Source organism: Lipophrys pholis (assembly GCF_963383615.2).
Source record: "Lipophrys pholis genome assembly, chromosome: 3".
NCBI lineage: Eukaryota > Metazoa > Chordata > Actinopteri > Blenniiformes > Blenniidae > Lipophrys > Lipophrys pholis.
In genome coordinates, this window is record NC_137627.1 from 34,385,071 (window position 1) to 34,398,740 (window position 13,670).

General features: G+C 42.6%; 2 protein-coding genes across 2 annotated transcripts; both read right to left on the reverse strand.

The window, feature by feature from the left end:
- Positions 1-103: 103 nt before the first annotated feature.
- On the reverse strand, positions 104-6,600 carry LOC308107743 (multidrug and toxin extrusion protein 1-like; the record flags this gene model as incomplete). Its single annotated transcript, XM_080460233.1, has 17 exons — positions 104-400; positions 1,339-1,419; positions 1,553-1,647; positions 1,749-1,881; positions 2,004-2,073; positions 2,203-2,278; positions 2,359-2,467; positions 2,547-2,614; positions 2,701-2,814; positions 2,902-2,999; positions 3,083-3,180; positions 3,396-3,440; positions 3,537-3,579; positions 5,451-5,599; positions 5,707-5,775; positions 6,012-6,113; positions 6,493-6,600. The coding sequence occupies 17 exons, from the start codon at positions 6,598-6,600 to the stop codon at positions 104-106; spliced, it is 1,755 nt and encodes a 584-aa protein (XP_080316359.1).
- Positions 6,601-6,665: 65 nt separating this feature from the next.
- Positions 6,666-12,950, reverse strand: LOC308107744 (multidrug and toxin extrusion protein 1-like; the record flags this gene model as incomplete). Its single annotated transcript, XM_080460234.1, has 18 exons — positions 6,666-6,749; positions 7,587-7,778; positions 8,788-8,895; positions 9,033-9,130; positions 9,225-9,357; positions 9,632-9,701; positions 9,788-9,859; positions 9,961-10,073; positions 10,180-10,247; positions 10,344-10,457; positions 10,534-10,631; positions 10,731-10,828; positions 10,956-11,000; positions 11,082-11,124; positions 11,327-11,475; positions 11,740-11,808; positions 12,413-12,514; positions 12,843-12,950. The coding sequence occupies 18 exons, from the start codon at positions 12,948-12,950 to the stop codon at positions 6,666-6,668; spliced, it is 1,764 nt and encodes a 587-aa protein (XP_080316360.1).
- Positions 12,951-13,670: the final 720 nt, after the last annotated feature.

Sequence of the window (13,670 nt, forward strand, 5' to 3'; positions counted from 1 at the left end):
TCATCTATCAGCAATCTGTCCACAACAACATTTTATCAAAGTGAAATCGGTCTGTTGAAATCATGTACCAGCCATATCGTGGTCGTCTTTCACTCACTGCCATTCATTCATTGGGAAGCAGCACAGTGGAAAAAGGCTGATCAGGCCAGTATGTGGTATTGATCTGGTCCAGAGTGAGGTTGGTATTGGAGGACGGAGTCTCTGGCAGCGGCACGAGGAAGTGCACAGCAGCTCCCACAGCAAGAAGGACGACTGCTGCACATAGGGTGAGACCTCGTCTGATGACCAGTTGGGTGGTGGAGAGATGTTTCCCCCTCGGCTGCTGGGCTTCAGGTTCACCCTCCGTCTCGATGATCCCATCAGCACACTCGCCGCTCACAGACCTGTAGCCATCGGCTTGCTGGGAGAAAGCACAGCAGTCACCATGAATTGATTTTGTTTAACATTAAAGGTTCCCTATTTTACAGTTTTCCAACAAATTAAAATTCCTCCAGTCTAAAAGTCCCTCCAGTGACTTCTACTGAGAACAGGCTGTTTCTGTGCACGCCTTCTCCAGACCACTCTCAGGAAGAAGAGCTCTCTGGTGTTTCAGAATAAGTGGTCTCCCTGTTAACTGGTGACTCTTTAGTGTCCCTTTTTGCTGATAATAAATGTTAAAAATGTGACAGAAATCCAAACTCTAACCTTTAATGAGTCTTATTTTGATAGATACTGTTATACCAGCAATGATGAATGCTAAATGATGTTGGTCACCATTTAATAGGGCAACCAATTAATCCAAATCACCGGTACAATGTGCTAATGTTTATGGTGGATTTATTGCTAGGACTAAACGCTGCTGTTCAACCAGTTTGAACCAGAATCTGACCCAGAAGGAGAAGAAGGCTCCTGAAGATTGTTATTTACAAATATTGCGTGTCTGCATACGTTACTTAGTTTGGTTGTATGCGTTGCTACAGGTATTACCAAGCAGCTAGCACTAACTGTAAGGGTAACCATTACAGTTTTCATATTATAGTGAATGTATTCACTATATCAGTAATCTTTGTAAGTTTCTACCTCCAAAATGGGTCAAAATGAGTATCCACTACCAGAGGGAGCAGTTGTTTCCCTGCATGACATCATAAAGAGAAAATCTCTGAATTGCCTGTACGACCACACGTCCACTAGAAAGTGGACCAAGTGAAAGAGATGACAGATTTTCTTCACTTCTGGGGCCTCATACACATGTTAGTGTTAGAAACCATTATGAAGAGAAGTTTGCATAATATGGGACCTTTAAAATATGCTAGTAATTTACATTAATAGAGACAAAACAAAACTTATCGCAGTACTTACATCCCTGTTATTTGCTGACTGGTCAGTTGTATTTTCACCCAACAGCGACATGTGCGTGTTTTTTTGAGCTCGTTTCACAGCCTGCAAACAAGCAGAACAGAAATTTTCATTTTATTTTTATTCCAGTGTGTCGGTTAGATGAATTATTATTAACTCCTGGTGTCCAAACTAAAGCCCTGCAGGAGTCCGATTGTGAGATTCTCCTCGGGCACACCTCCTCAGTCATTCTCTCCCAGTTCATCTTGAAGATGACGATGATGTAGAAGGTGGATTGTAAGATGACACAAACGAGCAGTCCCAGCCAAAACCCTGCGGAGAAGAAGGCAAATTAAGCAATAAAGCACCCAGCGGGCTTCACCCGCAGTGCCACTTCTGGCGGATAACTAAAAAGAGTTATTTTGGGAAATTACCTAAAACTCGCAGTTTTGCAACAAACGTTAAAGTGACGCTCAGCGTGAGCCCTATGCAGTAGTATCCGATGAAATTAGCCACTGCTGGTATCTTCTGTTTTCCGGTGCCCAGGAAGATGCCTGTGCACACAGACTGCAATGTGAAGAGACAAAAAAATGTATCACGCTGTCACTCATATGGTTCCCAGGCGATAGCCACTGAACAAAGACACATTGTCTGCTATTGTGTGCTACCAAGAAAAACCTTCAACTCACCACAAGACCATCAAAGAACTGCAGGAAGCAGTAAGCATTCATCAAGTGTGAAACCAAACCTATAATCTTCCTGTGCAGAGACAGATTTATGAGGTTTATACCGTTGCACATCCCCTGCAAACAGCCATTTTACTTTTGTATCTTATATAATAGATTATTACTGTTCTTAGTATGTGTATGCAGCCATATATAGACTCACTCATCAGAGGTGAAGATGTAGCCAATAACTGTTTTGGTAGAGGCAAGCACAATACCTTCAACCACTGCAATGCTTCCTGGAAAGGAAAAGATTTCCAAATTGTAGAAAAACACTGAAGAATAGATTAGAGGGAGACGCGTAACATTTCTGACTGACCTGCGAGAGTAAGAGCCACTTTGCTGCTGAGGACGGCCCTGGCTCTGTCCCCGGCCCCGAGAGCATTACCCACCCGAGCACAGGCTGCAGCTTGGATTCCAAAAGGAAACTACGGATTCACCGTTTGAGAATAATTAGGGAAATCATTTGCTCCTGAAAGGGTTCATAAGTGATTAAATACACGGTACCATGTAGGTGATGACTGACACCATCATCAAGGCATGTTGGGCTGCCAGTTCATTTTCACTCAGCATCCCTGATAGTTAATGACCAAGAAAAACAACAGCCATAACTGTTGCCTCAGTTTGCATTTTCTATAAAAATGTATGCTGTTTGGATTACCTGCAAAGAATCCTCCAAACTCAAACACCCACCACTCAAAGCATTTCATCAATGCACTGGGAATGGCCAACTTCATGAAGGAGCCCCACTCCTGCAGTGATTCCACAGTCCAGCCTGCAGAGGGAGTAAGACTCCTGTTTATAGAGAAACAAACTGGTCCATGAGAAGGTACAGTCTCCTCCCTGCTCGACTGTCCCTCACCTCCCCATGTTGTCACATGGAGCTTCTTCCACCAGATGAAGGCAAAGAGAAACGCACAGATGTAAATCTGAGACAGAGTGTTGGCTGCTGCAGAACCACTGTGACACACAACACATGTTGAACACTTTTTTGTTTTAATAACTGTTATATCCAGGAATTTAACGTGTCAGAGCACACCCACCTTACACCCAGATCCAGCCAGTAGAGAAAGATGTAGTTGGTCACCACGTTTGCAATGTTTGCCATCGCTGCAGCGTACATTTGTGGTAGAATTATTCCCTGAGAACATAAATTAATTAGTCACACCGATTCTGTTACTGCAGAAATTAATTTGGTGTGTGAGCAGAAATTAATTTGGTGTGTGAGCACAAGGAATGGTTTAATATATGAAAAAGCAGCTGGAGCTTGCAGGAAGTACAGGAACCCTGCCCACACTTTGAAAAACAAACAAACAAACAAACAAACTGGCGTGAAGAATTATAGCATCGGAGCACCTGGTTCTGCAGGTAGGACACCTGAAGGTGATGGAGAAACATTGCCTGCAGGGAAAAAGATCATTCATGAGTTATGTATATCGCCACACACAATACACAGAAACCTTTTGACATTTTGGTGTGAGAAAAGTAAGAACTCACTGGTACTGCAGGGAGGAAGACTGTAATATACAGCTGAGCTATTCTGGAAACAAGAAGCTCCAGTAAGAACCGATTGGTAACCTGATGTCACTTTAATGATCTTAATCTCTTTTACTTGCACATTGAAAAAATTACTAGAAAAAAAACAAACAAAAAAACCCTAAAATTACATTTCGGTTGAGAGTTATATGCATTGGCTGCATTGGAAGATGTGAAGATTGAGGATGTGAGTTTCCTTCCTGCTCAGCTGCTCCAGAGTTTCTGTGGTTGAACTTTGCAGCATCGCCCAGCCTTATTGCTCTTGTCAATCAAGTTCTGTCAAGTAGCTGCAGCAGGCAGCTGGATTCATTCTGAGTTCGTTTGGCTCTCTCAAAGTACCAACAGAGCCAGCCAGCAGCTGATGGAGTCAAGTAATCAAAAAAGCTCATTTTTAAACGAGTGCAGCCATTAAAACGCCACCTTGGGAGGCTGCAACTGTGAATTTATTAACACTGTGGTCTAAATAAGGGCTCATTGACTTGCACATGGATGGATAGTGTGCACAGATCCTTTAAAGCACTGCTAAGGCTCAGTGTCTATTTAATGAAATTAAAATGACATTATACTGAAAAGAAAACTAGATCAGAATTAATAGAAGAGAGTGCTGGTGTTGACTTTACCCAACTAGCAGAGGTCATTTGTTCTCCCTCTAGAATACAGAGTTTCTGTTTATGCATCTCAGACTGGCTCTGCTCCGCGGGGACCTGGACTGATTTTAATGTGGAGCTGGTCGCTGCAGTCCTTCACTGATTCACATTTGCCAACATGGCTTGCGTTGACGGCCCGCCAGTAGGCGGGGAGGACGTCCCAGCATCACTGCCCTCCTGCACCTCAACTAGCTGGCAACTTCTGCTCATTTCAATCAAGAAGCATGAGCTGTGGTTAACCTGCTAATTTGCATGTTGGAGGTTTAGTATGACCAGTCTCTGTCACTAGACAGCCATGTCAGCCTGCTGACACTTTCCTGCTGTTTCCACCTGCTAAACTAAAAGGTGTGGTACCCAAGGTGGAGCAGGAGACGAGTTTACATGCTTTCATCTCTTCTCGTTTAGACTAATGTAACGCCCTTTTTACCTGTTTAAATCAGTCATTATTAGACCGTCTTCAAAGGGTCCAAAATGCTTGTCTTTTAATGTTACCCCTGTTCTCTCCTCTGTTCACTGGCTCCTGATAACCTTCTGTGTTCATTTTAAAATACTAGTGCTAACTTTTAAAGCATGACATGGCCAAACACCTTTTCATATTGCCAACCTCCTTCACCCTTTTGCCTCAAATAGAGGCTCAGGTCTGGCCAACAAGTGCTGCTTGCGGTCTCACACACCAAGCTCCCCGTGGTGACTGTGCATTTGAAGCTCTTCCACTTCAGCTGAGATGTGTTGACTCCTGCGGTACTTTTATGAAGCAGTTAAAAACATTTTTATTCAGGCAGGCCTTTGACCTGCAGCTGCTCAATTAAAATTTTATGTATGTTTTTCTTACTTCTATATTTTTAATGATCTTATCTCTGTTTTATTTTTTTCTGTTTTTAGTGCTGTAAAGCACCTTGTGACTCATGTCTGTTGAAAGTGCTATATAAATAAAGTTCTATTCTATTCTATTCTATTCTATTCTATTCTATTCTATTCTATTCTATTCTATTCTATTCTATTCTATTCTATTCTATGAGAACAGAGCAGTTGCTGATGCCCGTCCCCTTGAGTTTTTCTATGACCACGGTATACTGCGGTGACATATGTGAATCTAACCATTTGCATTGAATTTCCATCACTTCCTGGTTTTTGACACGTGGATATAAAATCAAAGGTTTCCACGATCACTCCCAGCAACCTTGGTAGAAACGATGGTCACTACCACATATTAATAGCAGTCAGTCACCTGGCCACCCGGGGTTCCTGGCCCAGACACAACAGTATGGGCTGGGCGTTGATGAGGAGACCCCAGCAGGGCAGGCAGAACAACAGCAGGATGACGATGCCCCGCTGCAGGATCACTCCCACCCGCAGGAGGTTCCTGCCACCGAACGTCTGCACAGCATCGTGGCAATTGTTAGAGAGCAGGATAGTAACAAACGGAGGAAACCATCAAAAAATTCCTGTGTGTTACACGATTATATCAAACGGGTGTTTCCGACCTGAGACACCAAAGTATCACATGCCAGTCCCAGACCGTATCCCGTCGCTGCTGTTGTGACATTAATGGTCTGAAATAAAGGCACAGTTTTATAAGCAATGTGTGTCTGATTTACAAGAGAAAGACGTGCAGTAAATTAGATGTATAAGTCAGGGGTCATTCCCGGCTGATTGCAGGAGATTTATCTTGATGAGTAGGACGTCATGTTGTTTTTCACTCCCTCAGCTGCCATGTAATTAAATCCACTCGTTATTCTCTTCATGTTAGCTGGCAACACGTCCAGGGAGATCACAGTCAGCCACTTACAGCAGAAGCTAATCCGTAACCGGCCATCACTTCATTTCCCAGACGTCCACAGAACATTGTGACCACAAATGGAAGTAGATAGTTGAGGATTCGAGAGAGCAGCTAGGAAAACAAACAGTTACATTCTCGTGGGTCATACAGCCACCAAATTATATCTGGTATCAGAGTGAGCTTAAGAAAACAAACAAACAAATAAATCAGCATTCAGATTCTGTCTTGACAAATGAGCTTCTACACTTTATTTTATTATTGGCAGGATTCAGGCAGTGCTGACACCTGCCAAACAGTTTTAGCTCCATCGATTTCTGCCTCCAAGTCTCAGATGAAAAAGTTTGTTTTCCTAACATCTTAACCTTTCCTCTGGCAGAAATAAACTGTCATCAATCCCCTCCTGTAAACGTGTGCGTTTCGGCAAGGGCAACCTAAATCCACACATGCTCTTGCAGACAAAACAGTAAGTGCGAACAGTGCCAGTCCTTACCAGAGGCCCTGTCATTCTCAGGATGTGGTACAGCTCCTCTCTGTGGGCGGCGGGAACCCTTCGGCGCACCCACCTGCAGCAGAAAAGCTTGTCACTCGGCCTCTTCATGTCCTCAACGTGGGATGCTAACATGGGACCCTTCCACCAAAGTGTTGCTTTTTCCTCTCACGTACTTATCTTAGCTGCTCCGCAGGAAGCTGAAGAGGATGGAAATCTCTGTGCAGTTCTCTGCTGGCCCGGATCCACGCTAAGGCCAGCTGAAACAACACAGATTGTGAGTGAAAGACAAGAAAAAGCCCTGCACAACAAACACTGGGACGGAGGACTTGAAAGCAAGAATGTTATTTATCCGAGTGATTGAACCTGTGTTAAAACACAATTATGGGCCTCAGGTTGTGGTCATTTGAGGAAGTCCTGCAAGAAGAATAACACTGGGTTGGTTTCCATCACTGAAATAATAAAACATTGACTTGATGACTGAACAAAAATATTGGGACTGTGATGAGTGAAACTGAACACCTGTTGGACATTGAGCAGCTACAGCTGCTATAATGATCAAATTCATTACTGAAAACAACATGATGTGTTTGTTTGGATACACCAACGAAAGGGCGATGACAAGTGCCTTCACTGGAATGTGATTAAAAAAATAAGCAAAGACTCACTCACATGTATTATTTTATTAAAAGAACAATTGACAATTATCAAAATTTTTCAATGTTTAAAACAAGTCATAATCAGATTAAAGTAAAAGTCTGGATCGGTCCAGAAATATACAGTTAAAAAAAATAATGTTCCTATTAACTTTTCAAGTAAAGTGTCACTATAAGCTGAAAGCAACTGAAAGATTTAATAGCTTCAACTGATAAACAAATTAACTTGTGTTTTGCACAGCGCGACTTTACACAGCAACATTTCCCAGCCTGGCTTTCTGCTGCTCAAACATGAAGTCCATGAGTGCAAACAATGATTTACCTCCACCGGTTTTACTGTTATGCTGCATTTAGAGGCACCAGCACAGTGGAGAGGATCTGATCAGGTGTATAAGAAGCATTGTTTTGGTCCACAGTGAGATTAGTACTTAAATGTGTGACCTCCGGTAGGGGCACAACGAAGTGCACACATATTCCCACAGCCAGAAGTACGACAGCGGCACACGCAGTGAGGCCTCGTCTGATGATCAGCTGCATGGTGGAGAGTTTCTTCTGCTTTAGCTGTGGTGCTGCAGCGTCTTCCTGCAGCTCAGCCGTCCCATCAGGGCTCACAGATGTGTAGCCGTCCACCGACTGGAGGCGGAGAGAATATATGTCAGGTGGTTAAGGTGGGAATTATTAAGACTTCATGTCCAACACAACCAAAACACCAGGTCTTAAATTCTGAATGATATGCTTTATAAATGTTTAAATCCATCCAGTTTGTTTTTAGGTAATTTCTATTCAAAATAAAATAAAATAAAATAAAATAAAATGAAATGAAATAAAATAAAATTAAATTAAACAAACAAAAAAATTCAATAAATAATAAATAATAAATTAATAAATAAATAAATAAATAAATAAATAAATAAATAAATAGATAAATAAATAAATACTAGTCTTTGTACTAAACTCTATTCATTTCTGATATACTTATGTTCCATTCTATTTATTCTATATTTTTTTTCTTTCTTCTCTCCTGTTTTATTGCCTCTTTATTCCATTTATTTGCCATTCTGTTCAATATGGTTGTTGTTTATTTTGTTTTTATGTAAAGAGCTCTATCTAATCTTATTCCACTGTTTAGTTTTCAATCCTATTCAGTGTTTTATTCCTTTCATTCTGTACTTGGTTCTATTGCCATTCACTGTCATTATACGTGTGCATCTATACTAATCTATTCTTCAAATGAAACATCTCACATGGGATATATAATACGATTAAAAGAAGAGTGTGTCAGGTGAATGTTTTTGACTTAGTAATTCTTAATAGGTAAAAATTACACACAAAGTAAGATAGTAGAAAGCAGAGTTGTTATGACACCTCTTTCTTCCTGTGGTATGTTTCTTTTGGCTTTTCTCAGCAGGAGGGTGGGGTGCTGGGTGGGGAGAGGAGCTCTCTCTCACACAAACCTCACTTTAAATGCTTTTAATACTCACATTCAAATGTTTTGGTGACAACTATGACGTTTGTGTCACAATTAAATATTTGTTTGCCACTTTAACCTGATGTGTCTCCCACAATTTGCAAAATGAATAGAAAAAGGTGATGCAAAACATCATATTTCCTGCATATTTATGGTAAATTTACATCTACTTACATTCCCATTACTTGCAGTCTGGCCGATAAAAGGATTACCCTGAGCATCGGTTGGAGAGTCTGTGTGTAATAGAGTCAGGGTCGTCTTTTTCTGAGCTCGTTTCACCGCCTGAAAACAAGGAGATTAAAAATATTAAATAAAAATTACTTGATTTTTCCTGCTTGTCCCAGGAATAAAACATGTCTGAGAATGAACAGCTGATGCTCAGCATGAGCCTGACACGTCATCTGAAGCATTCACTGCACCTCCTCAGTCATTGTCTTCCAGTTCAGCTTGAAGATGATGACGGCCGTGTAAAAGCAGGACTGTATGAAGGCGGCAGTGAGCAGACCCAGCCAAAAACCTGCAGACACACAGACAAATTACGATGTTAGAAATACAACTGTGCAATAGTTGACTTGTCTTGTTTACTATGATAAAATATTTTACATCATTACCTAAAATTCTCATTTTTGCAACAAACATCAGGACGACAGCAAGAGGAAGCCCTATGCAGTAGTATCCAACAAAATTAGCCACGGCTGGTATCTTCTGTTTCCCAGTGCCCAAGAAGATGCCTGTACACACACACTAAAGATGGGAAAGTACACTTAACTTTTTGCATCACACTGCAGGTATACTTGTTTTGCACACAACTAAGGTGCACACACACACACACACACACACACACACACACACACACACACACACACACACACACACACACACACACACACACACACACATACACACGCACACACGCACACACGCACACACGCACACACGCACACACGCACACACGCACACACGCACACACACACACACACACACACACACACACACACACACACACACACACACTCACCACAATACCGTCAAACAACTGAAGGGCGCAGTAAGCATCCATCAAGTTGAAGACCAGGCCTACAATTTTCCTGAAGCAATAAATATCGTGTTGTTTATGCTCGGCAGTGACAGTCTCACAGTTATAACATGAGGTGATGCAGGAGGACAGACTCACTCATCAGACGTGAAAATGTAGCCAATCACTGTTTTGGTGGAACCAAGCAAAACACCTTCGACCACTGCAAAGCTACCTGGAAAGGAGGGGGGGTGTGAAATCTGTCCAACGGTGGAAAATGTTGACTGTATTTATTGATACAGGAGACGGCAACAGAGTGCGTTAATGATCACTGACATGCCAGACCAAGAGACAGCTTGGTGGTGAGAAGAGCTCTGGCGGTGTCTCCAGCCCCGAGGGCGTTGCCCACCCGAGCACAGGCTGCGGCTTGGATACCAAGAGGAAACTTCATAATGTTTGGAAGAAATGAAATAGACATGTTAAATGTGAACAGCAATGAATTCGAGTTTTGTGAGCTTTGAGACATTGCACTTGCAGTCTGGACACGGTACCATGTAAGTGATGAATGCGATCATTATCACAACATGTTGGGCGGCAAGCTCAGCTTCACTCATCATCCCTGATGATCAGACACAGAGGTGGAATTACAGCCATGTCAGACTGCAGCACAACCTGTTTTGATATAATGAATTATTCAATCTTGCATGTTGCCAACCTGCGAAGAATCCCCCAAACTCATACACCCACCACTCAAAACAAGTCATCATTGTGCTGGGGAGGGCCAGCTTCATGTAGGAGCCCCACTCCTGCAGTGATTCTGCAGACCAGCCTGCAGGGGGAGAGAGGCTCTTATTTATGATGTAGGAGGGAGATCCAGACAGGCCCGTGAATATTAGGTCCCTCACCTTCCCATGTCGTCACATGGAGCCTCTTCCACCAAATATATGCAAACAGGAAAGCACAGATGTAAATCCAAGACAGCGTATTGGCTGCTGCGGACCCACTGGGAGACACGAGAACAAGATATGGTGACAGTCTATCAATCATATGGAAACTCATACTCAGATTAGAAATGCAGCACTGGCTGTGTGAGGACACCCACCTGACACCCAGATCCAGCCAGTGAAGAAAGATGTAGTTTGTCAACACATTGGCGACGTTTGCCAGTGCAGCAGTGTACATCTGTGGCAGAATGATTCCCTGAGAACACAGAGAGCCCAAGATGAGGGTGGATGATCCCGGCCTCCACTAATGGAAGTGATTGATATACAAACTTTTGATGAAACAAATTGAGGGTGCGGAGTTCATGTACAGGACGTTAATGCACCTGGTTTTGGAGATAAGACACCTGAAGACCATGCAAGAACATTGCCTGAAAGACAGAAACAGGGTTCTTTACAGCACTGATGGCTTCCTAACGATACGTAGAGATGAAAGTGAAGTGACAACTCACAGGCACTGCAGGGAGAAAGGCTGTAATATACAACTGGGCAATTCTGAAAGGAAAAAAGCAGATTGAGGCAAGATGCACTGTTTCATGTCAGCAGTTCATCCATTTCTCCTCCACTTAAAATGGCTGGAAGTAATGAGTTACTGTATGATTCTGTGGTGACCAGAAAGGGTTTATGTATTTGTGGGAGCTCAGCGGGTACGGTCTGATCGATTACAGAGATACTGAGTTCTACAGGAGGGAATTACCTGGCCACCTCGGGTTCCTGGCCCAGACACAACAGGATGGGCTGGGCGTTGATGAGGAGACCCCAGCAGGGCAGGCAGAACAACATCAGGATGACGATGCCCCGCTGCAGGATCACTCCCACCCGCAGGAGGTTCCTGCCACCGAATGTCTGTATGGCAGAACACGGGAAGAACACAGACAGAACACGGACAGAACACGGACAGAACATGGGCAGAACACAGGAAGAACACAGACAGAACAAGGGTAGAACACGGACAGAACACGGACAGAACACGGACAGAACATGGGCAGAACACAGGAAGAACACAGACAGAACATGGGTAGAACACGGACAGAACACGGACAGCGTTAATCATTAAGCACTGGAATAAACAACAGGATGGAATGACAGGAATATAAAAGTTTTCCAAACCTGAGACACCAGAGTATCACATGCTAGAGCTAAACCAGTGCCTGTCGCTGCCGTGGAAACATTGATTGCCTGCAATGAATGAATGAATGAATGAATGAATGAATGAATGAATGAATGAATGAATGAATGAATGATACAAAAATGCACCGCATTTTTTGGCTTCTCCTAGAAAATAACACAAAAGAGGCAAACGCACACTGACATGTTGAGGCTGCAAGTAAAACTTGACTCGTAGAAATCGTCAGTGTAATTATAAATAATGAAAGATCAAACTGAAGCTGAGTAAACACAGGATGAATGTCTCAGTGTGTTGGTTGGAGTGAAAACAGAGGCTACAGGTCTTGTATTAAAGCCGTTTCTACATCAGAATCCTTGACGTTACTCTGGGCTTCCTTTTCCTTTGAGTGTGCTGCTGCGACACAACATCTCCAGACAAACACACTGACAGACACTTGAGGACTCTGTTGGAACTAATATTTCCATAACTCATGAGAGTAAATGTAATAGTTATTGATCAAACCAGCCTTGTGAAAAGCTTTGCAGACGAGTTTATAGGTTGTTTTCTTTCTTTCTGTTTTTATTCCCACGCTGTCAGGAGCTTTGAAATTCTATCTCTTGTCATTCTCTTCACATTGGCCTGCACGTGTCCACGGTGCTCGAGTCGACCACTTACAGCAGACGCTAATCCATAGCCAGCCATCACGTCGTTTCCCAGACGTCCACAGAACATTGTGACCACAAATGGAAGCAGGTAATGGAGGATTCGAGAGAGCAGCTGCAAAGGCAAACATCCTCCGTTGATGCAGGTAAAACACACACACCAACATACAGGCGACGTGTCGTCGTACAGTAGAACACAAACACAATCACGTCGCATGGCTTTCCCTGCAAATAAGCTGCCATTTTTCACTGAAAACAGCCAGACAATTCTTCACGTTGATCGATTGCTTCCTCTGAAATTCAGACATCAAGTCTATTTTATGTCACACGTTAGACAAAACACTCATCAATCTTCTGCCGTACGAATCTCGGCTTTATTGCGAAGGTGACCTTGAGCCACGTTCTGCACAAATTGGGAGACACAAACTGGAATCAGGACTCACCAGAGGCCCCGTCATCCTCAGGATGTGGAAGAGTTCATCTCTGTGGGTGACGGGAACTTTATTGCGAAGCCACCGGCAGAAGAAGACCTTGTCGCTGGGTCTCGTCATGTCAGCAGCCTTCAAACCAAAACCACAGAACCAAAGTATCCCTGATGCCTCCTAAGCTGAATTCACCACCGTCCAGTAGAATATTACAGCTTTTTTTTTTTTCTAAAGGTTACTAATTGATTCGGTTGGGGTCCGTTGTGCAATCAGTTGTATGTTTCACTGTGAGAGAAGGTAAAACATTTCCATCATGTAAAATGAGAAGCCAGAGAATTTTTTTTTTATTTTTATGAAGCACATGGTGGACACAGGAGGGTATCAAGACTTCCACACAAGTGAAAATGATGAAACATGAAGGCTGTCACTTAGTTCACTTTATAATATTATAATACTATCTGTTGATTGGTTAGTTAGAGTATTTCTTTATTCATCTTGCTTTGGGCTTTCCTCTAATACCACAATATTATCAGGGACAGCTCACACTCTGGAAATTCCCTGTTTGAGTGTGAGTTTGTTTGTTTCATCCCTCTATTTTTTACATTTTAACACTTTGTATTGGTACTTTTATTGATTTCATGGTGCACTGATGGGTTGGCACTTTTTGGTGACAATGACAATAAAGTTTCTATTCCATTTTAGTAAAGAGAACGACGGCTTAATTTTTCTTTTTTTCTTTTTCAGTGAAAGACTTACAAACATGTAGGACACAAGTTTTCCTGCTCAAGCTTTGATATCACTGAACATCACTGAACAACAATGACATGAACGCTCTGCCTTTGAATA